This window comes from Hydra viridissima, unplaced genomic scaffold, assembly GCF_058129835.1.
Source record: "Hydra viridissima isolate aposymbiotic clone 2 unplaced genomic scaffold, HvirCarnegie_v1 scaffold_10, whole genome shotgun sequence".
Taxonomy (NCBI): Eukaryota; Metazoa; Cnidaria; class Hydrozoa; order Anthoathecata; family Hydridae; genus Hydra; species Hydra viridissima.
The window spans coordinates 10,959,281-10,986,389 of NW_028324309.1; the positions used below are offsets into that span (position 1 = coordinate 10,959,281).

Genomic DNA, 27,109 nt, shown 5'->3' on the forward strand with positions numbered 1-27,109 from the left:
ATCAACAATATCCTTTTTAGGAAGTTTATTTTCGAAGGACCTTTTGAGTATCTTGTATTCGGGTTGGAAAAGGGATTTGCCAAAGACATACAATCGGTTGTAATCGAGCCATCCCGGTCTAAGAAGTAAATTGAGCAGCAACGTTGTTTTTCCATATCCAGATTTTCCAACGATGATTCCTCGAATGCTTCTTGGTAAAAGCTTGCTGTTGTTTCTTTTGGTTTTTCCAATTTTACACGACAATTTCATCACTTCCATTTTTATATAAACTTTTTTATATATGTTAAAATGTACTGCGTTAAATGCAAAAGAGAGACTGAAACCATTCACTTGAAAAAGGAGATGACAAAAAACAACAGACATATGTTGAAAGGAACTTGTGGTTCTTGTGGGATAACCAAATGCAAGTTTGTTTCTTCTCATAGATCATCTTCAGCAACAAAAGGATTTGGTGTGAGTGATTTGAAATGGACGGATCAACTTGCAAACGAGCTTCATAAACCAGTAATACATCATTTCAGAAGAAGAAAAGTGTTTGTGAACGACATAGATGAAATATGGGCTGCAGATTTGGTTGACATGCAGTCGTTTTCAAAATTCAACAACAGAATTAAATACTTGCTCATGGTGATCGATGTGTTTTCAAAGTATGGATGGATTGTTCTGTTAAAGAGTAAAACTGGAGTTGATGTAGCTAACGCTCTAAGCAAAATATTTGAGGAGAGAAAGTGTGTCAAATTGTGGGTGGATAAAGGAAAAGAGTTTTATAACAAGCATGTAAAAGCTCTAGGTGTGCAATTATACTCCACTGAAAATGAAGAAAAAAGTTCTGTTGTTGAACGATGGAATAGAACAATGAAAGAGAAAATGTTTAAATATTTTTCAGCTAACAACACCAATAAATACATTGACGTTTTGGATGAGATGGTAAAAAATTACAACAACACAAACACTCTTCCATTAAAATGACTCCAGTTGAAGCTAGCGATGAAAATAATAAATATAAGGTCTGGATGAATCTAAATGGAAAGGTGGGAACAGAAAGACAAGAACCTAAATTTTCCATTGAAGATAAAGTGAGGATCACTAAAAAGAAATCACATTTTGAAAAGGGGTATACACCGAGATGGACAGAGGAGGTTTTTACCGTGTTGAAAGTTCAGTATACGAATCCGCCCACGTATAAAATCTCTGACGCTAACGGTGAAGAAATTCAAGGCACCTTTTACGAGCAGGAGATGCAAAAGACACATCAAGACATATTCAGAATTGAAAAAATCATTCGCAAAACCAAGAGCAAGTCGTTAGTCAAATGGTTGGGATATCCAGGCTCGTTTAATTCATGGGTAGATAATAATGAATTGTTAAGTTTGCAAAAATAATCTAAAAATTTATTTTTAATATGTAAAATGCATGCTCCTCACAAGTTTTTTAGAAATGTTGCCTCAGCAGAAGTCCACAGTTTGGATTTGCAATTAAAAATTTTGGAAGAGAGGGTTAGAGAGTTGGAGGAAAGAAGACCGAGTAACATTATTGTGTCTACGAAAACGTTAGATCATCCACCTTATTTCAACGTTAACGAACAATATGAGATTTTTGCTCAGAAAGACATTAAATTTGCTGCTCTCTCACATACAATGATAGCTTTATCCATTGGGCTGAATTTGGAGAAAGGTGTTGCAGTGATAACATTAATGAATAAAATTACTGATTAATTGAATTATAGAAAAAACGAAGTTATTATTTCAGAGTCTGTAGATGATGTTATTATGGACGTGAATAGTTACAGCAAACAGGACGTGATTGTTAAAAAAGGAGAAAAACTTTGTAAGATTAGTTACATTGATTTAAAATAGTTTTTTTCGCTTAATAAAAATGGAAATATTGAATGAAAAACTTTATCCAGTTCTTCCATCAGCTCCTATAGAAGAAGGAGGGCATGTTTACCGTCTTCATAAAATAAGCGAAATTCAGAAAGAGATAGAGAGTGAAAAAGCAAAGCGAGTTCATCTGAGCAAAAAGTATCATCGTGTGTTTAGGATCATTTCTAATGTGGATAATACAATGCAGGGATTGTGCATAGCATTGGGTGTGACTGGAATTGGTCTTTTATCAACCATTATTGCCAGTCCTGCAGCGATTGCATGTGAAGGTGTGGCTATTGGCATGGGTTTTTTATCCATTGTCGGAGGGCAAGTGAATAAAAAGATGGCATTGAAAACGGAAAAACATGAAAAGATCAAAGTGTTGGCCGAGTCGAAATTGAACACGATCAGCGAGCACATTTCCAAAGCGTTGATGGACGGGAAAATAAGCGATTCAGAGTTTCAATTGATTCTTGGTGAGCTTCAAAAATTTAAATCCTTGATGGAGGAAATACGAGTCAAAGCCAAAAACGGAATAGATGAAGTTACTAAAGAAAACTTGATCCAAAAAGGAAGAGAAGATGCGATTCAAACGTTCAATAACCTTTTTAAGAAAGGATCAACGTAGTCGTAAAACCAATTTATGTTTTTTTCCACGTATTTTAAAAAGATGTTTTTCTTTAAAATACAAGACATGAATAAAAGGGATGAAATTGTGAAAGAAATTAATGACAGACGAAAGAGAATTTATCAGAACAGCGTGAATGACAACATTTCAGATACGAATTTTCAAGCTGATGTGAGCAAGCTGTTCAAGCCGATCATCGAGAGCAATGAAAAGATGATCGAAAGCCTGTCAGTCGATCAAAAAAAGAAAAGACCTTTCGAAGTGAACAAAGTTGGAGATAAAATGTACATTGGAAAAATGGAGGTTGAAATAGATGGAAATGATATCATTGTTGGTGATGAAAGGTATGAAGGAACAAAAGGTCTTTGGGAACTGATGACTGAATTAACAATGCCAAAGAGCTATACCGATAAAGATTTGCAAAATTATGAAAAAATTTTAATGGACAGTGATGCTATAAGATCTGATTCGCAACAGCATAAACCGAAATCATCAAGAAGACCAAAGTATCAGCAACTTATTGCTCCTATTTGGGAAAAAATGATGCGTATTGAAAAAGGTAAAAAAGGTCGTGGTGTCATTATTCTTCCAGGCGATCCTAATGCGTTGGTGGAAAAGCTTGAATTGAGTATTGCTGCATGGCATGCTGGGAATAAAGAGTCAAGAAATGTGGCTGTTGCTATTTGCGATGAGCTGTTGAGACAAGGAGAGATTAATAAAGAGGAATATAAATCGTTAATGAGGACTATTGATAAAATTATTTAAAAAATTGTTTTTATTTAAAAAATGCTCATTGTGAACAAAAGAAGATATGTGAAAAAGAACGTTGTTGGTGGAGGTGGTATTGTGGACATGATTAAAAATTTCATAAAAAGAGCAGCTGCGTCAAGTGTGTCAATAGCAACAGTGAATTTGCTTAAAAATGCTGCTACAAGTAAAATTGGACAAGAAGCGATTACAGCTGCAAAATCTGCTGGGACAGAGTTAGCCCTTTCAGCCATCTCCGCTGCTAAAGACGTGGCTATTGACAAAGGTAAAAAGACCATTGAGAAATTAAAGACTGGTTCATCTATTCAAAGTAATAAAATGTCTAAAAAGAACGCGATTCGAATTCAAGACCTGGTGAAAATAGGACAGGGTATGAAAATAGCATGAAGATAGCATTCTGTTGCGATGGCTTGTTATAAACTTGCGATGGCTTGCGATAAGAGACATTTAAATGAATTAAATAATTTTTTTATTATATAAAAAATGATAAGTACTGAGCGATTAAGAGTTACTGAGAACCCAGAGTATGATATTGGTATTGAAAAAGTTGATTTTTTTGAGTACCTTCCAACCAATCTCGATTTAAATTCTTCAGGCACGATTACTTTTGAGATTGACTGTCAATCGATTCAAACAGTACCATCAGAGGCTTACATTCTTATTGAAGGAGTGTTGAAAAAGAGCGATGGAACCTTTTACGATGCTAAAGACAACATTGCACTGGTGAACAACGCTTTGATGTATTTGTTTAATGATGTGACTTATGACTTGTCGGGAGAGCAAGTGGAAAGAGTGATGTATCCAGGTCCAGCCACCACCATACTTGGATTGATGAAATATCCTTATGGATTTCAGTTTGCTGATGGATTAAAACAGATGTGGTATATGGATACGTCAAATCTTGTTGGAAATTCAGGATTCAATGTTAGACGAGACCACTTGTTTGCAGACACTACATCCGTTGGAGCTTTTTCGTTTAAAATTCCGTTGAAGCACATTTTTGGATTTTGCGAAACCTATGACAAAGTTGTTTATGGGTTTAGGCATACCATCACCTTTACAAAGAAAGAATGTGATGATGCGATTTATAGAGCGGAGAGCGTTAGTGCAGGAATGATCAACCTTAAAAAATTCAGACTTTATATGCCTCGCGTTGAATTAGATATTTCGAAAAAGACTGAATTCATGAATTTAATGGCTCAAAAAATTCCCATTCAATTGGCTTATAAATCAAACAAATGTGAAAGACAGCTTATTCCAGCCGGTCAAACAGAATTTACCTGGTCGCTTGGAAGAGTCACTGACAAAAGCATTCCAAGATTTATCTTGTTCGGACTTCAGACAAACAGAAATTCCAGTCAAACAGTTAATCCGTCACTATTCGACCATTGTGATGTTAGCAATTTTTACGTGACTGTTAATGAAATAAAGTATCCAAATTACAATTACGACTTGAATTTTGGAGAAAAGAGAGTGGTTATGGCTTATTCAGATGCGTTCTCTTTTGATGAAAAATATTACGGCACAAATGAACTTGTTTGTCAATCTGGGTTAAGCTTGCTTGAATATATAAAATTATATCCGTTGTTCTTTGTGGATATCAGCAAGCAAAAAGAAAGAGTGGCGTCGGAAACAGCTGAATTAGTGGTAAACCTTAAATTTCGAACTTCAACTATTGCAAATACAGTTATTTTTGCAGTGGTGATCTCTGACAAATTGCTTAAATTTGTTTCAGACGGAACCAACATGACTGCTGTTTATTAGTTTTTTATCTGAATAAAAATGGATAGCAAAACGTTAAAAGAATTGCGTGAATTAGGTAAAAGTCATGCGATAAAGGGTTACTCGGAAATGAAAAAGGATGAGCTTGTGAAAGCAATAAAAAACACAAGACCAGTCATTGGTGAACATTCTAAAGAATCATGATTTTTTGAATTGACTTAAAAAAAAATCTTGTTATAATAAAATGAGATATACAACATCGTATTTGAAAAATTTGTTGAATGAAAACGGCGTTAGTAAAACAGCAGATGATTTAATAACGTTGATGATGCTTGCGGTTGAAAATAATTTGATCAGTAAAGATGAGATTTTGGAAAGAGCAAAAGAAAAAAAAGTAAAGCCTCCTCCAAAAGAAAAAAAACCTGTTGATCCAAAATGGGAATGGCTTAGTTTTGTTAAGAAAAAACCCATCACTGTGAGAATAACCAACATTGAAACGGGTGAGGTGACTGAATACAAGTCTCTTTACAAAGCGATGGCAGGGACTGGACGTGGATGGAGATATTTAGAGCGTCGAGATGGAAAGGTGGATGATGGAATCAAGATTGAATTTTTAAATTCTGAAAAGCTTGAAAAACGTAAAAAGCAGCAAAATTGATTTTTTAACTTTTAACATGTTAAAAAATTGACTTAAATAAAATTCTTGGCATAAATAAAAAGATGGAAAGCATGCAAAAGGATGATCTTTTAAATGCTCTTGATGATAGCTTTGAGTCAACTTCTGATACGGCTAAATCAAAAAGTTTGCTTAAATTTCTAAAAAACATAAGAAAACTTCCAAAGGAACATCGAATCATTTTCAAAGAAATGGTTGAAGTAGCACCTTTTGAAGAAGTGATCAGAAATATAAAAAATGACATTTATCTGCGTAATAAATTCCTGATCGGAACAAATTGGAAACTAAATGCTAGCGGACGTAATAATTGTCGTAAAATCACTGAACATATTAGAGAGATTAAAAATATGTATTCACGTCTTTCCAAATAATTTTTTAATTCTTTTCACGGGAGAATTAAAAAAACGGTAAAAACTTTTCGAAGAAGAAAATATGCTGAAAGTGTGCCAAGATTTAAAAAAATTGAATTGACTTAAAGAAAATTTTAGTATAATAAAAATGAGTATCTATTCTTCAAAACCGGAATTAATTGCTAAAGAGCGAAAACTTGAATGCATCGAAAAAAATTTTCTTTCCCTTAATAAAATGGGTGATAAAACTGATGCTAAAAAGCAAAAAGCAAAAACTACCGCCAAAGAGCGAAAAATTGAAAGTGACATAAAGAAAAATCTTTCCGTAATAAAAATGGAAAGTAAAACTGTTAAAGATCGAAAAGTATCAATGGCATCATTAAGAAGAGATGCTAAAGAAAGAGCTATAAAAGACTATACCAGAATGACTAGGGAAGAGCTTGTTGAGGCTATTAAAACAACAAGACCCATCATTGGGTATGGTCCTGCTCCTCGTAGACGAACGACTGAGGCGAGACCTTTGCCTGTTAATGGTAGCCCTACAGTGGTTAGGTTTGTTCAACCACCTGTAAAAGTTTCTGTAAAACCGACAAAAGTAAGGTTTGTTGTTGGTTCTGAAAGACCTGTGCCTGCTCTAAGACCAAGGTCTAGCGACTTGATTTCATTCGAACCTTCTGCTCTCTTGCAAAATCGGGTGACAAGAGATGAACCCTCTATTCTTAACACACCGGTTATCGATTCAACAAACGTTATTACACCTAGACCGGTTCCAGCACCAAGACCTTCATTTTTTTCAAGTATGACGGCAGCTGCAAAAAGTGTGACGTCATATGTTGCAAATAAGTTTAATGATATTAAAGAATGGATAGATCCCTACGTTCCTGAAGTAGTCAAGAAGAAGGTAAGCAAATCAGTGGAACAAATCGATGAAAAGATAAAGTCTATCAAGTCACTTGTATTAAGAACAGTGTATAAACATCCCGAGTCAAAGCCTTATAAAATAAAATTCAAGTTGACTGAACATTCAGCGGAGCGTGCTGTTAGACAATTTTCTTATAGACCTTCTTCTTGTTATCAAGACCTTGCATCCTTTTTTAATTTGGTAAGAGAGTCTGCCATTCAAACCATGGAAGGAGAAAGGAATACAAAAGTAAGAATTATTTTAACGTGTGAAATGAAAAGTGTAAGTATCATCACTGGTGAAGAAGTGACTCGAGAAGCAACCTTTTTATCAAGATCAGAGATTATTCTAGCAGCTACGGATGTAAGAACGTTAATAAGCGAAATGGAAGAAAAAGTCTTGGAAAGTAGTGTTGAATACAATAAGTTGGGATCTAATTGTATCATGTCTAAGATTTTAAGAATGGACATTAACTTTACTGATTATGAACCTCTCAGCGGTTCTTCCTATATTGAGCTGTCTAAAGAGCTGAAAGACAAAAAGGCGATCATCAACATGAAAAACGATGACGATCAATGCTTTAAATGGTCGGTCACTCGAGCGTTGAATCTTAAAAATAGAGACAACGAAAGAATTGATGAAGACTTGATTAAAAAATCTGAAGAGCTGAATTGGGAAGGAATTGAACTTCCTGTAGATTATCATAAAATTGACGAGTTTGAGAAAAATAATCCAACTATGAGCATTAACGTCTTTGGGTATGAAAATAAAAAACCTTACCCTTTGCGAATATCTGAATTTGCTGATCGAAATCACTGTGTTGATTTGTTGTATATTACAAACGGAGACACAGAACATTATTGCGTGATTAAAAGTTTGAGTCGATTGTTATCTACGCAAACATCAAAAGGTAAAAGAAAACAACATTATTGCAGAAATTGCTTGCAAGGTTATGAGCTGGAAGAAAAGCTTCAAAAACACCAAGAAGACTGTTATGATAATGCACCAATGAGAATCGATCTTCCTGAAGAAGGGAAAAATATCCTTGAATTTAAAAACTACCAAAAGAGTATGAAAGTTCCATACGTCGTATATGCTGACTTTGAAAGTTTCACCAAGGCTGTTAACACTTGCACACCGAATTCGAAAGAGTCATACACTAAACAATATCAAAAGCATGTTCCGAGCTCCTTCTGCTATTACATCAAATGCTTTAACGACAAACTATACAAAGAAAAACCAGTCATGTACACAGCTGAAAGTGATGATGACGATGTAGCCCAAAAGTTCATAAATATGCTTGAAGCAGACCTTATAAAGATTTTCGACAAGATTGATTTAATAAAAAAGAGAGCGATGAATAAGGAGGATAAAAAGAATTTTGTGGCTGCAACTCTATGTCATATTTGCAATAAAGATCTTAACGGTGATAAAGTCTTAGACCATTGCCATTTGACTGGAAAGTATCGAGGAGCTGCTCATAACAAATGCAACTTGGATTATAAAATTCCAAAATTCATACCTGTCGTTTTTCACAATTTGTCTGGTTACGACGCTCATTTGTTTATTAAAAAATTAGGTGGGAAACTCAATTGCATACCCACCAATGAAGAAAAATATATCAGCTTCTCTAAACAAATCAAAGTGAGAGAATTCACTGATAAGAAAGGTAAACGTCGTGAAGTAAAGAAAGAGATAAGGTTTATTGACAGCATCAGATTCTTACCCTTCAGTTTAGACAAACTATCTAAAAATCTCACCGATAATCAGTGCAAAAACGTAGCTGAATATTTCCCCGAAAAGAAACAGTTTGATTTGGTAAGGAAAAAAGGCATTTACCCTTATGACTGGGTGGACTCGATTGATAAGTTTTCAGAGACGCAATTACCTCCTATTGAAGCATTCCATTCAAAACTGAAAGATGAATCAGCAAAAGATGAAGACTATGCGCATGCGAAAAACGTTTGGGATGTATTTTGCTGTAAAACCTTTAAAGACTATCATGAACTGTACAACAATTCTGACGTGCTGATACTTGCAGACATTTTTGAAGATTTCAGAGACACTTGCTTGAAACATTACGGTCTTGATCCACTTTGGTATTACACCTCTCCTGGTTTGGCTTGGGACGCTATGCTAAAGATAACTAAAATTAAATTGGAACTGTTAACCGATAATAATATGCTCAACATGATACGAAAAGGTGTACGTGGTGGAATCAGTATGATCTCCAATCGATATGGAACTGCTAATAACAAATACATGAGCGATTCCTATGATCCTTCACAACCATCGAAATTCATTCAGTACTTGGATGCTAACAATTTGTATGGATGGGCTATGTGCAAACCTCTTCCTGTTAGAGGATTTAGATGGATGACTGAAGATGAACTTTTAAATTGGAAATCTATACCTTGCATTCTCGAAGTGGACTTGGATTATCCTGAAAGTCTTCACGATTTACATAATGACTATCCTTTAGCCCCTGAAAGAATGACCATTGAAAAAGTAGATAAGCTTGTTCCCAATTTAAACAACAAAGCAAAATACGTCGTTCATCATGAAAATCTAAAACTCTATGAACGGATGGGATTAGTCATCACAAAAATTCATCGTGGCATCACCTTTGAAGAAGAACCTTTTATGAAAAAATACATTGACCTCAACACTGGATTAAGAGCAAAAGCTGAAAATGAATCTGATAAAGAATTTTTCAAACTCATGAACAACTCCGTCTTTGGGAAGACCATGGAGAATATTCTAAAACGAGTTGATGTTAGACTCGTTACTACGAAAAAAGATGCTCTAAAATTATTCAAAAGCCCTAGATATGATCGAAACACCATTTTTGATGAAAACCTAATCGCGGTTCACATGAAAAGAACAAGTGTCTTTTACGACAAGCCTGTTTTCTTGGGAATGAGCATCCTTGACATCAGCAAAACTCTCATGTTTCAGCAGCACTACGACTACATGAAGCCTAAATACGGAGATCGCGCTAAATTACTCATGACTGACACTGACTCGCTCTTTTACAAAATAGAAACGGAAGATTTTTATCAAGACATTGCTGATGACGTACTTGAAAAATTTGACACAAGCGACTTTCCTAAAGATCATCCCGCCATTCAAAACACTGGGCTCAAAGTGGGTTTAAACAAAAAAGTTATCGGAATGTTCAAGGACGAGACTGCTGGCAAACAAATTAAAGAGTTTGTTGGACTTCGACCTAAACTCTACTCCTATGAGGTCTTTAATGAAATAAAAGAACACAAAAAATGCAAAGGCATTCAGAAATGCGTTGCTGAAAATCGCATCACTCATCAAGATTATAAAGACTGCTTAATGAACAAGACAGAAAAGCTCACCACCATGAACGTTATCCGTTCCCATCTTCACAATGTCTACACTGAAGAAATAAACAAAGTCGCACTCAGCGCTAACGACGACAAAAGATTCATCTTAGAAGACGGTATTCACACCTTGGCTATTGGACACTACAAACTAAAACCTTCTTTTACATTTATGGATTATGATCAAGTATTTGCTCTGGAATAGCTTACAGCAATTTTTACTACTTATTTACTCATTCTAGATTAATAGCTTCAACTATAGCGACATATCAATGCGTCAGAACCGCCTTTTACCTATATATTACTAGGATCAATGTCCCAGAAATACGATGAATCACACTTTTACATTTTAATTACACAACCACATCTACAATTCCTTAAGTATAGGAAAAGTATCAATGCGCCAGAATCCGCAATTCCTAGTAGTTCTATAATTACTAAAATTTTACCTTAATTTTATGTTCTTCTAGATCTTTAAGTTTTGGCTGTAACAGCAGTAATTCCTGCTCCTTCTCAAATAATAGATGAGATGTTCTTAGAAGTTCCTTAAAATACAATGTTATTTATGATTTTTACAATAAAGGTATGAATATTACAATAATTTTCATGTATCACATACATTTAAAGGAAAAAGTATTAAAAAAATTTTTCACTATAATTTACGAATAACATTAATTTACAAGATTAAAACATACCATATATATCAGTGCATAAATCAACAGTTTTAAGTTTTATAACCAATATATAAATCAAGATGTTTTTTCAATAAATACATTTGTCTTCTTAATTCTTAAGGAACATCTTTGAGCCATTATTAATGGGTTAAAGTCTCGACTTATACACAAGTATATATGGACAAAATGGTGTAGTAGCTTGTGTAAAATTGCAATATTATTCTTAGTACCTTTTGTTGCTTAGCTGCAATATTTCGACTCTCATCTTTTGCTGACTTGCATTTCTTTAGTTTGTATTGTAACTGTTTGCATTTCTCTTCCAACTCACTGAAAAATCAAACTACTGTTTAAGCCAAACTTATCTAACTTTAAAGTTTTTATTACTAATAAAGATAAAAAACAAAAACATCCAGCATTTACAGCTTACAAAATCTTTGCAAGACAATCTTGCTCTCTTGCAGATGCTTGTAACTTGACCAGTCTTTGAAAATATAAAAACAATTGCAAGAATACTTCATAATTTGATAACAACCAGGATTATGTTAAGCATTGTTAAAGAAATAAAAAACTTCTTTTAAAAATTTCTTTTATTCATTAACACAATTTACATCCTAGCTATGATTTTCAAAGAAAACAAACCAGCATTTATAAAAAGATCTAAAAAAAAGACCTATAAGCTTGTAACTACATACAATTTAAAGGAAAATTAAGTGATGCTATTGCTATTAAAATAAAATTAAAAAAAAAAAAAAAAAAAAAATCACCTATGTTCTTCACAAGTTACAGTCAGACTCTGCTTCTTTTCTTTTAATGAAAGGTCTGTGAGTGCAATCTGCTCTCTCTGGGGGCAAAATTTCACCAATTATGCACATTACATAAAAAGCATACTAAGTAAATGAGTAACAATATACTTTAGCACATTATCTTTTTAGTTTACTACATGAAGCAGAACATTAGCATGCATAGGCCACTGATTGTATAAATTAAAAAGATTTTTTCCCCATTGAACAGATAAATATTTTTCTCATAAAAACTTTTGACCAATAAAATTATTAAAGTTAATCTTATTTAATCCAGGTATTGCATACACAATTCATTTATCAACTTGCAGAAAGTAAAAATGGAAACAAAAAAGAAATACAAATACAAAAAAACAAAATAAAAAATAAAAAGAATAAACCATAACATCTTACCAGCACTTCTATTTCACGCTGAAGACCTTCAGATTTTTGTACATTTCCAAATAACCTTCTATTTCTAAGACAATGTAGATCACATTTATGTCTTTCATAAAGTAGCTGAATATGCAGAAGGTGTATTTGTGTCTGTAATATTTTTAACTCATCAATGGGAGTTGTACCTAGATTGAAATGAACTGATATAAAATAATGTTAAGAAGTCTCAAAAAGTGGTTAAAATAATAAAAACAAAAAAATTACACCATAAGAACTCTCATGTTTTGGTAGGATCGAAGAAAGAAATTCAAACTATAAGAATAGATAAGGAGGGTTAAAATAGGAGAGACAACTAGTGGTTAAACCATTCCTTTTGCTCTGTTAAACATTTTTCAACATAACTCTAAGAAAAAAGTTTAACAGTTCATAGATTACAGTACTATTATTTCCTAGTTTATTTTTTTAAAGTTTTTTTAAATGGAACTGTCTTTCACAAATAATCTATTTAAGAAAAAATTTTTGTAACTGCTCTATAATATAAGTTTCTTTATTACACATATAAAGATTGAAAATGTACATAAAATAGATAGTTAACGCTTCACTATTTGCATGTAATATAAACTGCACATATACTGCTCAAAAGCAGTACTAGTCAATAATAACTCTATAAATAGCTTTACTTTTTATAACCTAAGACAGTGAGCTTTCAAATCAAATTGTCAAATCAAAAATATTTACAAACTTTTAACCTTCTAACGATTAATACTGTGATATTTTTGTATGAAGCATTTATTTGTGTTTGTAAGTTAAGGCTTAAAGTTAAGTTAAAGTTTGGAGAATTTACTTACAAAAATGTTAGAAAAGTTGAAGTTTCTAATTTATTATAAAAACACTATTAAAGACAATGTTAAACATTAACTTAATAATTCTGTTTATTAGCCTGTTTTTATCATACTTCATTAGAGCAAATCTGTGAAAAAAAGTCATGACATATTTTGGGTCACACTTCAAAAAAACTAACTAACAATTGAACCAAAAGTTCAAGTAAAAAAACAAAAATATTGTTAGAAACAGATTTTGTTCTTCTATAAGAAGTTGTAAAAAATAGTTTAACTTATTGTCTGTTTTTTTCAAAATAAAAATAATAAAAATATATTGGGACTGCCTTTGACAAAATTGATATTTTGGGAATAGTGAGGTTTTGAAAGAAAAAAAATTTAATACTACTTTGTGCAGAATAAAATATCATTTCTTGTGATATATTGTTTTTCACAGAAGTAATAATGTAAAAGAAAAACTTTTGTAAAAATGTGTTATTTTTTTGGGTTGAATGGGTAACGACCCATTTTATTAACAACTATTTATTAACTTTAGATATGCCTTCCAGCTCACTCTTCATAATATCTTACAACTAAGGATGCGCCGAACTCAATTTTTGCCGAACACCGAATCTGAACATTTGGCCATGAAATTTTACCAAACACTGAACAGTTCGGCAACAGAACTATTACTATTTTTGAATAAAAACTTTAGTTTAGAAAAATTGTATTATTAAACATTTAAAGTGTTTGTTAAAACATTAGTAAGGGTTTAAAAATTTTGTTTGAAAAATAATAAAGTAACTTTGAAAAGTTAATTTATTATTGGATAATTGTTTATGGTGTAAAGAAAATAAATATTAACATTTTTATTTATAGTGTAAATAAAAATGTTAACGATTTTTTTTTGAAAAAATAATTAATACAATTATTAAAGTTAGGTAATATAAATAAATGTATAACATTTAACATATAGGATAAAATAACATAATATGTAACATGTTGGTTATATTTTAAGATATATTTATTTTTGGTTGAACTTCTTTTTTATAATTTAGTAATAATATTTTAATCTTGCAAAAGTATAAAACAATGTCTTGTGAGAAAATATCTTTTAAAAGTAAGTGTGGAAATATTTTGAAGTTTCTAAGAAAGACATTCATTTTTGTATCTGCCTACCTCTCCAGAGGTGGGAATTGTCCAAAAACTTTTACCACTAGTGCAATTAGGTGCCATTTTAAAAAAAGCACCTTGTAGAGTATATATTGACTAAAAAAGAGTCTGATAAAAATTTTTTTTTGTTAAAACATCAACCGTTTCTACATCAAGTGATTCGGAAATAAAAAAAAATAACATTAGTAGAGAGTATTGATAAAAAAAGGTTGTGGGATGTTAAAGACCATAGAGCAATCAAGATTCACAATCGCATTGGAGAAATGATGGTGTTGGATATTCAACCATACACAATTGTAGAAGATCTTGGTTTTAAAAAACTAATTGAAGAGATATGCCCTAATTACCAAATATCCAGTAGGAGTTACTTTAGTGAAAATATTTTTCCACAAATATATGGTAATCTGTTTAATTCAATCAAGAATAATATATCTGCAACCTGGTATATCTCTCATAGAAAAATTTAAAAAAAAAAATTAATAACCAAAAAAAAAAGTTTTTTAAATTTTGTTACAAAATAAAACTTTGTTTATTTTGTTTTCTCTTTCATTGCAAGTCTCAAAAAAAAAAGCTTCGAAAAGTCATTCTCAATAGCTGTGTTCAAGGTTAGTTTAGTTTTGTGTAATAGACACTAACACAAAGTATAATTTATCTGAGGTTGTATTCAGTTATTATTAAAAAAAATTTAGTTCAAAAAATATTTTTTGATTATATTAAAATTTTTTTATTTTTATTTTTGGATAAAATATTTTAACCATCTGATTATAAGTACTTTAAAATACGAGATTTTTAACAAAAAATAAAAATACAAGATTTTTAACAAAAATTCTTAAAAATAAACTTAAACACTACTTATAAACTAATTAGTGATGACCATTTATTTATGAATAAATACATATTTACATCATACTTGATCAATTTGATAACAAAAACTTTTTTACAGCAACATTAGTGTAGCAAATAAATATTAGAATACTGCTTAACAAAATTCTGCTATGGAACTAGTAAATCAAGATAAGACAGAAAAAGAAAAAAAAAACTGGAATTTCATATAAAACAGTGCCCACTATCAAAAAACATAATATGACTGGAACAATTGCCAATACTTGTAGAAGAGACCAAAAAAGAAAAACATCTAAAGCTATTTATAAAAGTAGCATCAATCTATGTTAAAAAAAAGGTTTAATGCAGTCCAAAAAAAAAAGCAGACAAATCTAAATTTCTTAAACTTAAATTTCAGGACATATTTAAATGTATTTTATGCTGTTTTTCCTAATTTTTTTTAATGATTTACATCTTATTATTCTTATCAGTAATAATAATCAATATAATCCCAGACTTACACTTTATAAAATTCTTCTGAGGATATCTTTACCACTTTATACTAATTTAACATTTTTTAGAGATTTATGAGTAAGTTTATGAGTTAAAATTCACAGAATATTAGTTGGAATAATCAGTTTACTGGACACTGCAAAACTATTAAAGTAGCAAAGGTAAACTATTGATAAGCTGCATTTAAAATACACCTCTTAAATAGACATTCTTTTAATGTTACATCTTGTGTGAATCAGGTTATGAGATTTAAAATACACATCTTAAATAGACATTCTTTTAATGTTACATCTTGTGTGAATCAGGTTATGAGATTTCCTACTATTTGAAAAGCCTGGAGTTGATACTTTCCACAACCACCAAAATGACTCTCTTATGCATTGTTGGTTATGTGGTTAGAAGGAATAATAAGAAAGACACCTTCCTAAATCAGACATCTTTTTAGCTAGCTAGCACATTTGTAACATACTATTTGTGCTCCAAGTATAAAATAAAAATATGCAATTGCTAAGAAAATCTGGACTCTGAAAAAAGCATGTTGGCTTTATAGTCACAGAATACAATTCTACTATGAATGGCCATTCAGTAAAAATTACTATGAAAAAAAAAAAACAACGTTTTTATTCTTTATTCCAATGGAATGAAAAAATCAGTGCTGTATACTTTCATTTTGATATGAGAAGCAGAACAACAAAGAAAAAAGATCAACTTATGCTCCATGAAACTTATAATTGTACTTTTTTAAAACTTTTTTTTTACTTGATGATAAACATAAAAAATTAAAATGCAACATTTTTGACATAAGTACAGGAAAGTCTTTTTAACTAGCATAATCTGATCCATTTTTTGACTTCTAACAATAACTTTCTAGTTAGATTACTTTTAATGAACACTTACAATTTATCATAGAATATTCAAACTGAAAAACATTTTAATTTGAGAACTAAGATATCATGATTGAAATAATAAAACAAAAGTCGTTTCTTATTTTACTTTAAAGCTCCTTAAAAAAAGATTTTTCTGATATTTTTTTTAATTTGAAAAAAATATTAGTTTAAATAATACACATACCACCAAAATGAGTCCAATCAGTTTCTAACTGACTTGTCAAAGGTATTCTAAAAACAAACAATATTAACTAATAAAAAAAACAATACAGTTTAAGAAAAACAAAGCATTCACTATCATAATCCTCTTTAACACTGTTTAAATTTCAACTCACACCTGTTTAGCTCATAAAAATGCACATCAGCTCCATATTGAATAAAGTCATCAAGTAAACTCAAAGGACTTCTAACTCTACAAGTATGCCTGCAAGGAATTTCTGCAGCATCAGAGTCATTTCTAGGTGGTCTAATAGTAAGTTCCATGAACATATCCTTTATAGCAGAAAATAATGGCATACTTGATGGTACATCACTAACTGAGATTATTGTTTGACTTGTGTCTTTATCAGCAACATCCAATGATAAATGTTTTTTTGAATCTGGAATAATATTTGATTCCTCTTTTAATTTCTTTTCCAATAATGGTGATAAAACAACATTATTTGAGTTAAATATAAATTGTTGATTACCTTGAACCATTGGACTTACCGGGGCTGATTGAACTGAGAGTTGATCTAATATACTAAGGCTTAATGTTTTTGAAAGATCTTTCTTAACCTTTGAGACTTCTGTAGAACAAGGTCTTTTCTGATATGACTTTGCACTACTACATCTATGAGGAGATCCTTGAGTACAGGTATTATGATCTAAAGGAGTAGAATGGGTTGTAGTATTTGACATACACATTTTAAGTTTGGCTTTCTGAACATTTTCTGCACTTTTGGTTTTTGAAATAGGAGAATCTCTAGATGACATTGTTTCACCAGAAGATTTACGTTCAGGATTTTCATTAAGGTTTTGAATGCTGTTAACGGATTCATTTTCAAAGTTCAAAGTTTTAAAGCTATTCATTAAATATAATTGATCATGCCCACTGTTACTTGGAGACATTGGTCTAGAAGAAGCAGGAGTTGATAAACCACATACTTCTGATGGATTGCAAAGAGATATTTGACTGGTGCTTTTGGATCTATCAAGCAAAGCTACACTTTGCTGCAGATCTTGGGTATAAGAAACTTGAAGTTTTTGTAGGATTGATTGGTGGCTCTGAAGAATCATATGTTTAGTTGGAATTTTTTCATCTTTTTTTGGTGTTATTTGTTGATTCATCTCAGATTGCAGCAATGGCTGATTCAAGTTATATTGAGATGTAAAATCTCTTGATTTGTGTTGTATTGACTCATCATTCTGCTTCATATCAACAATGTATGTTGCTTCTTTAATAGCATCAACAGGATCAAGTGATATCTTGGCACATTCTGCAATAACATCATGTGGTTGGTTAATTTTCCACCTATAAAATATTGATTCTACCAAAATAGCTGTTTTTTTCAATTTGTGTACGTTTATATTGTCTAGTATTTACTTATTCTTCGATTTGGAATTTTGAAAAAAACAAAGAAGATTTAATCTGAAAATGTTTTGACTTAAAATTGTCAGCTTTAATTTCAATCAGTTGAATGGATCCAAATACTTTAAAAAAAAAAAAAATTTTTTGAAAAAAAAAACAAATACTTTTCAATCCTTGTTTCAGATTTTCTTGTCTCTGTTATTAAATCTGGATGAAACTTCACAAATTCAAACATGGGCTAGAGAGAAAAAGTATATTGATTTAATTGTTAATTTATACACAATATTACAAATAAAGTACGAATTGAAAAAAAATTGTAGGAAATTTTAAGATACATTTTTATCTGCAGTCAGTAGAGTTGAAGCACTTGATATTTTTTTTTTAACCACTTATTCATTTTAACCATTTAACCATTTATAACCATATATTAATATTATTTTCCTTTTTTTTTGAATAAAAAGTCTGATTATACTAACTTTTTTTCATTCTTTATTAAGATCTGAATTTTTTGCAATGGAAATTAAACAATATTTTGAGCTTCAATTATTAACAAACTGTCTGAACTGTTCTAAAATCAAAAGATATACAATAAGCTGGGATTTTTTGGAAAAAGTAATTTGGTCAAATGAAAGCAAATTCAAAGTGTCTTAAAAATGTCAACTCTAAGTGTGATGCAAGTCAGACAGCACCTGAGTGAACAAGTTTAGCAGCAAGCTGAACATGAAAGAGGTTATGTGACAATATGGGACTGCTTGGGTGCTTCTGATACAGAAAATTTAGTTTTTTATTGATAGAAAATGGACCAATATGTCTACAAAGACATTCTCAAACAAAATTTAATCAATAAAAAATAATAGTAGTCAGCATTTGAATCCAACCTTTTGCTTTTCAGCACAACACTTAAGGCCACTGCAGGAAGTGTTAAAAACTGGTTGTCAGAAAACATCAAAAAGGTTCTTGAATGGCCTGGTCATCTCCAAATTTTAATTGAAAACCTGTATGATTATTTGGATCAATACAACAAAATATTTTGGATTCAAGACAGCAAAATGAGCCATCTAAATGATGTCAAGCCTGTCATCAAAAAAGGAAATGGAATACTATATTAATCGAAGTGACCAAATCATTGGGTGATTCTGTATCACAATACTTGCAAGCAGTTCAGGAAACAAGAGATCTAACAAAGATATTTACTGCGTAACCAAAATTCCAATTAAAAGTATATAAACAAGGAAAGCTAAAAAATAGAAAGAAAAATAAAAAAATCAATGCCTGTCTTCTTACAAATAATGCATTAATAAAATAGGTGCCATTGTTTTATGAAGGGTGTCATTTGATGGGTCGGTATTTTTTCATTTTTAATTTTCATTATTTTATTGAGACGGTCATTTTTTTTATTAAGATGATCAGTATTTTAACTAAATGTTTAGTATTACATATTAGCTGTCAGTTAATTTAACTACCAGATTATAATTAAATGGTCAATAAATTAACCAAATGTTCAGTTATTTAATTAAAATGATATGTATCATAAATAAAATGATCAGTAACTTAAGTAAAATGATCTGTAGTTTAATTAAAGTAATATGAACTTCAACTGAAATAATTTAGTAAAAACTAGAAATAAGACTGCCATTTCCATCTGAGTACCAGAATAGAAGTCCTCTAGTGAAGAAAATGACACAATAGAAGAGCAAGCATAATTGAAAGCAAGGAAACAAAAATGTGAGTGAATAAGAGGTAAAACATACCTATGCATTAGAGATGGTTGCAAAATGGTCAAATGAATATATAAAAAACATAAAAAAATACACCCAAGAACCAACAATTATTAAATTTGTGGAAAAAAGATTATAAATGGGCCAAAACCAATAAATCAATACCATCCAAGCAAAAAAAATTAATCAATTGAATATTATTTTTTTGCGAATGATGAAATAAAAATTATTCAGACAGAAATAGATTACATCAAACAAATGAAATGGAGGTCTTTTGATCTTTTCAAATAAAAAGCTTTTAAAGTTTGGACCTTAACTAAGATCAACAATCAAGAAAATTGGTTACAATCTCTGTAGTTGTCCAGATTTATTTAAGAAATTTGTGTGCAAACATATTTTTGGTTTTGCAACTTGAATGAAGTATTGTTAACTCCCACTGGCAGCAAATGACATTCATATTTGTAAAAAAAGAAAAGACAAACAGAATTCTAACTCATATTTAGTTTGTTAATGTCTGTATTTTATTTTTATTGTTTTCTATGGAATTCTCCTCTTTGAGTTTCTTTTATTTGTGTCCTGAAAACACATTTTGAAAACATCAAAAACTAGCTTAGAGCAAAAAAGTTAAAGGTGACAGAAACCTGAAAAATAATACAGACATATTTATTGCAAAGGCCAGTTACCTAGATAAAAATTAACCCACAGAGTGTGTTAAGGTAGCGCACTACAGTGACTATTATTTATTGATCAGCAACCAAAAAAGTTGCATAGCAATAATCAAATTCATGACAACACAAATAAACAAAGTCATTACAAAATATATTAACATATAACTATTAAAATATGACTGGTTACAAGATAGTGGTATCTTAAATATCAGATAGTTATATCTTAAAATATATTTAAAAAAAAAACAATTTTTTTTTGTATAATTGAAAAATTTTTTAACTTACTCTAACAACTGTCTGAAATGCAATGTCATTTTTGCGCTCACCAAAACATGACTTCATATATGAGGTGAAGTTATTTGGGTACATGGTATAAAGTCGATGAAAAAATATATATAAGCCAATTCGTAAATGAAGAATAAATATTTCAGGAATATTTCCTAGAACAAGAAGATAAAAAAAGAAATTATATATTAGATGTTCCACCCCATAGCATTTATCAAGTTTAAACAAGTCTCATTTAAGAAGTAATTTTAAGGAATATTTATTTATCTTAAAACTTAAGTACAAAATATAAATTAAAATTGTTGTAAAGTACTTTAACTAGATCTATTCTAATCTATTCTAACCTCTTTTTCTTTTTCTATAATCTATTCTAACTAAATCTAATAAAACAACGTATAACAAATAATCTATAAGAAATAATGCATAACAAATAATGTATAAGAACTAATGTATAAGAAATAATGTATAAGAAATAATGTATAAGAAATAGCAACTAAAAGTATTTTTAAAGGACATGTTTTAGTAGTGATAGATTATTAGACATATTTTAATTTTGAGAAATTCTACCTGACTTATTAACTAATATTCCAGATGTTCTGACAAACACTTCTAACACATCACCAAGATGTGGACTGATAGCAGCAGGTACAGAAGGAAGTAACGAGCAGAGTGTGATAATACCTGCCATTATGAAAACAACACCATTATCAGTCTAAAAACAATTAATTGACAAAACTTTGGCATATGCTGGTCAACTTGTACAACTTAACCTTAAAAAAAAGTCAAAGTTTATAAACTTAATATTTTGCCACCTAAAATTTTGTAAAGCTCAAATTTTTAAAATTAAAAAATCAGAATTTTTTCACATAAAAATTAATGACAACAAGAAGTATACAGGATATAATTTTTGTAAAAGAACAAGTTTTAGATATTTTTTATCATTAAAAATGAAAGTAAAAATAAAAAAAAAAAAAGCCTAAAAAGCATTAAAATTTCTTTAACTAAAATGCTATATACTTTAAAATTTCTTTATTAATTATATCATATTAAAATTTTGGATTTAATTTATAGAAATTAAAATCTATTTGTTATTAGAACACAAAATTATTGCACCAATCTGAATCCCTTCATTGATAAAATTGGCTATCAATTAGTCATAAACTCAAAACAATTAGATTTTCAAAACAAGCTATGTTTTATAATTGGTCAAATAAGGGCATGTGGTTCTGGAAGAACAACTGACAAAGATTGCTTTCCTAAACTTTGGTAAATAATTACTACTTTTAATCTCTATGTCATCAGGGTGTGTTGATTTTTAAGGTAAAATGAACTTTTTCAAATTTCGAAAAAAGAGTAGTAAAAAAATATGACTTTGCCATTTTTTAAGAAAAGTGATATTTTCAAAAATGAAATCATTTTAGTGCTAGCTTGGTAAATTTTGATTCTTAATTCACTTATTTTGGTTATTACCAATAATTTGCAAATTCTCATTTTTTTCTTTAAAAAGTAATTAATACGTCATAATCGGACCAAAAGGAAAGCTCTGGAAACAGTTTGACATAAAAATGTCAAAAAGAACAAGGAATGCATTATCTATTAAAATGAGTAATCTTGTAGGAAGTGGAAAAGAACTTTATACATCTGAGCTTCCAACAGTTAGAGATATGCTAAGATATGGTATATTTTTAAGAGAAATTAATGATAAAAATGTTAGGAACTATACTGTAGATCATCTAGTTGCCAATATGTTCCGCTTTACATGGCCAATGGTTGAAAGCAGATGCACTTTTTACATATCCTGTTGTCATTCATGAAAAAACAATTTTCAAAAAACAGAATATATGGAAAAAATTCATATAAAGTGTCAATGTAAGAGAGATGAAAAAATACTGATTTTAGAGCTTCAGTTCATCCACTCTTAGAGGACTAAAATTGGCAGTTTTGGAACTTTCCATATTGGTGGTGTAGATAGGAAAGAATCCAAAAAAATTAAAATAAAACAACAAAAACAAAGAACAATGAAAACAAATAAAGAACAAAAGGTAACTATTTAAGTAGAAAGCTTGAAAAACTTTATCACATACTCAAACATGTATATATGTATATATATGTATATGTATATTTATATAAGTATATGTATATGTACATTTATATAAGTATATGTATATGTATATGTATATGTATATGTATATGTATATGTATATGTATATATGTATATATCTATCTATCTATCTATCTATATATATACAAGCCTGATATATATATATATATCAGGCTTGGTCGGGAAAGGCGTGCGATTGCACTCTGATCTTGACCACGCATACAAAATTTAATTGCGACAATTTGCCCACGGCTTCATAGATGTTTTGAGAACATTCAAGTATGTTTCCATGTTTGTCCGCATAACAAAAAGTTTTAAAAATACACGCAAAAAAAATAACTTTAATCTTTACTAATTAAATGATTTTATATTGGCGAATGCTTTAAAAAGATTCGCTAATATAAATTTGTTTTATTTTAATACGTTGACTTATTGTTGGAGCCACACACACACAGTTGTTTAAAAGATTTAATAAAATGGCAGTCTATAAACTTTTTAATAACATATTTTGATCTATATTATTAAAAAGTTTTATATATACAGCATATAATATATACATATATTAGCTTATACGCTGCCTTTTTATTAAATTCAACTTATTTATGTAATCATATAACAAGAATATGACAATCTAAGATATCATATATATAATGCTATATATGTTATGTATGTATAATATATATATATATATATATATATATATATATATATATATATATATATATATATATATATATATATATATATATATATAACAGTAGACAATATTGTTTCGTCCTTCAGGGCTCTTTAGTAATGTACATAAATATAAAATTATGTAAGATAAACATTTTATAATAAATTGTTTATCCGTCCGATTCAGATATAGAACTTATATCTTCACTGGTGCAGCTTTCTTCGCTACTATAATCAGTGGCAATGCTAGCATTAGCTTAATCAAAGCAAAAAACTCTTCGCTTATCTAAGAAAATATCCACAGCGCGACTTAAAATATCATCGCGTTCTTGTTGAATGAAATTCGTGTCATTCCCTGCTATGATTATAGAGTCTTCCATTATTGAGTGGTTCATCTTTAAACGCCTATCAGTCAAAATACTGAAAACGCGTTCGATAGCTGAATTAGAACCAGCAATAGACATCAGAAGTTCAACTAAAAGACTCAAGTTTGGAAATTTAATTTTATGATTAAGAAAAATATTCTGCCATATTTGCAATGGTGTGAGTGCAATGGTGTACTGCGCATTTATTACTAGTTTTGCAGCTCTCCATTCCGAAAGAACCATTTTAAAATCCATTCCTAATTTTTCTAGAGGGTAAAAAAATTTGTTTAGTAATAAAGATATGCTGGCATCACCATACATGCTGTCTGCTGTCCATACTTGCAGATCTAACCAATCCATTGATTCGAATATGGGATTTAACAGCGAACTAAATCTATCGTTTATCAATGGCAGAATGATTTCAATTGCTAATTTTCTTACTTTAATGGCAGAATGAATACATTCAAAGTTAAGATTAGCCATATTGTTGAGTTCAATCTCAACAAACTCTGGGCTTGATTTTTTCAATTCGTTACCTTCTTTGAAATACGAAGAAACAAGATTGGTTGAACCATCTTTTTCATTGATTATAAACTTGAGCAAATATGAATCAATAATATTATCAATATCTTCATTGCTTAATTCCGCTAGCTTGCCTTTGTTTTATCCACCGCTGGTTTTAACTCATTCACCATTAACATTTGTTTTTCAAAAACCAATGATAATGGGGATAACTTTTCTAAGATGTCCAAATAACTACAAACTGCGCATTTTAGTTTTCCAGAATTGCGAAATAAATTAAATATGGAAATGTAATATCTTTTACAGCATCTTTTATTGCTAATTCTAAACTTTTATCAGCCACATTCTATCTTTTTTTAATTGTGTTAACACGCCATTATAAATTCCAAAATTAACGCAAGCTCCGTCGGCTGTAGCACTTACAAGTTTGCATTTGTAAGCTGACGCAGTTAAAGGAACACTACCAGTTTCAATAAAAAATGCTATCAATAGCCTTTTTAATGGTATTGGCACCCATACCACCCAAACTGTTCATATAAAGTAAAGAAACTACAAAGCAGGCAGGGGTCCCCTCGCGTTCAACGCGCACAACAATCAACTCTTTTTCATCCTTTGTTTTTCTAGCCTGAGAACCATCGGGAAGAATGGAGAAAAAGTTTGCTTCATTGACAATTTTAGCAACTTTTTCTTTAATAGCACTGGCAATGCATGAGATATATTCACGTGCTAAAAATTAAATTAAAAAACAATAAAAATATTTTTCAAATTAAAAAATCAAATGGATAAATCAAAAGGATAAGACCATTCGGATGTAAAATCTTGAAAAAAAATTAAACTTTCATTATAATAGTAACGTAACTTTAATTTGATTTTTTCATTTGAATTGTTTTATCAAATTACGAAAAAGAAACTGAACCTAAAAATCAATAACCTGCTTTATTGTTGTCTTTTCCTTCTAAAAGGAGTACACCATTAAGTCTTTGGCATTTGATCAGTGTCTTGAAATGGCTATGTGGTATGCTTGGTTTTAGAGCCATTTCATAGGCTGTTCTAATCATCTTTAATAGCGGTTCACGGTTGTCTTGTGTAATAGGTAACGAGTTTTCCATATCGAGGTTAGCAACACAACTACTTCCAGGATCTTCTGAGTTATCATTATCAATCAGCACCGCTAACCCATGGCTTTGCTCTCTAAGATGGCGATCAACCTTTATTATTATCAAAGAAAAAATCACGGTTCAAATTAAGCAGTTCTCTAAAAAATTTATTCACTTAGTAATATAGTAAATTATAAGATAATAACAGTTAAAAGTTATATAATGGTAGGAAAATTATGTTTAAATTATTTCCTGGAGTCACAAATTAAGAACAAGCTAATTATTTTAATTTTACCTGATACTTTGTCACCACACAAGTTCCCTCCGTAAACGTTGTCAAAGAATTATTCGATATTCCTTTAACTAAAGCATCCGTTAAAATTTCAGTTTTGTTCCTAGCACAAATCTTACACCATATTTTGACAACTAAGCCATTTTCTTCCGTGTATCCAATAACTGATTCTTTCCCCCACGAAAGAAAAGTTTTTAAGTTCTTAGATATTGGTTTACTATCTTTAATTTTTTTTGCTTCAGATGTCATTCTTACAAATTTGTTATACTTAAACTTAAATTTACTTATTTCTGTTTTAAATACTAATTAATATAAAAATAATAAAAAAAAAAAAAAAGCCCACTCACTTTTCATAATCAGTGGTAAAGCAGTTCCGCTTCCTCCTAATAATTTATTTTTACCTTTTGAGTTTAATCATAAAAAAACGCTTTCATATAGTTTGACCTATTTAAAATTTGATTTTGGTTAGTAAAATAAAAAATAAAAATATAATTCATTTGGAATTTGTTTGGATACTGATCATTATAGACCGCTAATTCAGAGGTCTAGCACATTGCGGAATTCTTTTTAACATTTTTAAAGATACTGCTAAAAACAACGTTCTAACATTGTCATAGTAACTGAATGATTTAATTGTTTCTTTTGTTTGTCGTACTACAAAGAATTTTATGTAATATGTAAAAATAAACCTCAGGCCAACTACGCAAAGCGCGAAATGATTAAAAAAAGATTGACTTTTTTACTTATTAAATAAATCAACAAACGTTTGTTTATTAGAATCTTGTTGAAATAAATCAGAAGTACTCAAATAAAAGAAATTATACTAAATTCTTTGATAAATTGAATAACATTTGTTTCTTTATTAAACTATTAATAGTAAGTTTTTACTTTATATAAAAGAGTGTCGCTTAATTATAATTTAAACATAAAAGACGAAGTTTATTAATTATTCTAAACTTAATTTATAACAATTTAATCAGGCAGCTTTTAATTTTTGTAGTTGTCTCTTATCGGTCCAGTTAAACTTATTTGCGCTTGATTATTTTTTGAAATGTTCTCAAAACATCTATGAAGCCGTGGGCAAGTTGTCGCAACTAAATATTGTATGCGTGATCAAGATATATATATATATATTACTTATTTTAAAGCCAGATGAAACGTTCAATCAAATAGAACAAATAAATTGCATGCAGAGGAATGAATCCTTATCTCTTTTATTGCAAAATATTGAGCAAGTAAGTTTAAACTCTTAGTTGTATACACTTTAGTTTAAATACATATTAAAAATATAAACAATTTTTTTTTTCTTCAGGATTATGAGTATAGTAAAAATGTTCAAACAATTTGTATAAACAGTTGCTCTTCATCATTTAAAGATAACAGTGGTCAGAAAACGATCCAAGTTGATAATCAAATTCAATGTAAATCTTCTCTGAATCAAACATGTTCAATTTATAACACTATGAATATTGAAAATATTGCTCTGGCTAG

General features: G+C 30.1%; 5 protein-coding genes and 1 pseudogene across 11 annotated transcripts in view; all 6 read right to left on the reverse strand.

The window, feature by feature from the left end:
* Positions 1-27,109, reverse strand: part of LOC145181042 (cysteine-rich protein 2-binding protein-like) — a 400,331-nt gene that overhangs the window by 231,192 nt on the left and 142,030 nt on the right. The gene's annotated exons all lie outside the window — the stretch shown is intronic.
* Positions 1-27,109, reverse strand: part of LOC145181378 (liprin-alpha-2-like) — a 391,227-nt gene that overhangs the window by 222,088 nt on the left and 142,030 nt on the right. The window lies entirely within an intron of this gene.
* The window catches only part of LOC145180864 (tyrosine-protein kinase ABL1-like), a 324,834-nt gene that overhangs the window by 155,695 nt on the left and 142,030 nt on the right, over positions 1-27,109 (reverse strand). The window lies entirely within an intron of this gene.
* LOC145181231 (uncharacterized) overlaps positions 1-27,109 on the reverse strand; it is a 313,564-nt gene that overhangs the window by 144,425 nt on the left and 142,030 nt on the right. The gene's annotated exons all lie outside the window — the stretch shown is intronic.
* LOC145181932 (hamartin-like) overlaps positions 1-27,109 on the reverse strand; it is a 175,945-nt gene that overhangs the window by 6,806 nt on the left and 142,030 nt on the right. For 4 of the 7 annotated variants that reach the window (XM_090099801.1, XM_090099802.1, XM_090099803.1 and 1 more), the window contains 10 exons: positions 21,134-21,278; positions 20,567-20,721; positions 18,060-18,133; positions 16,663-17,838; positions 16,510-16,556; positions 12,131-12,297; positions 11,702-11,778; positions 11,365-11,418; positions 11,168-11,264; positions 10,713-10,808 (listed from right to left, as the gene is read on the reverse strand). In XM_090099801.1, coding sequence (XP_089955927.1) covers positions 10,713-10,808; positions 11,168-11,264; positions 11,365-11,418; positions 11,702-11,778; positions 12,131-12,297; positions 16,510-16,556; positions 16,663-17,838; positions 18,060-18,133; positions 20,567-20,721; positions 21,134-21,278 — 2,088 coding nt within the window. Of the gene's footprint in view, positions 1-10,712; positions 10,809-11,167; positions 11,265-11,364; positions 11,419-11,701; positions 11,779-12,130; positions 12,298-16,509; positions 16,557-16,662; positions 17,839-18,059; positions 18,134-20,566; positions 20,722-21,133; positions 21,279-27,109 lie in introns of those variants that run through there. The other 3 variants (XM_090099805.1, XM_090099806.1, XM_090099807.1) reach the window with 2 other exon arrangements.
* Positions 23,454-25,930, reverse strand: LOC149883109 (uncharacterized; annotated as a pseudogene).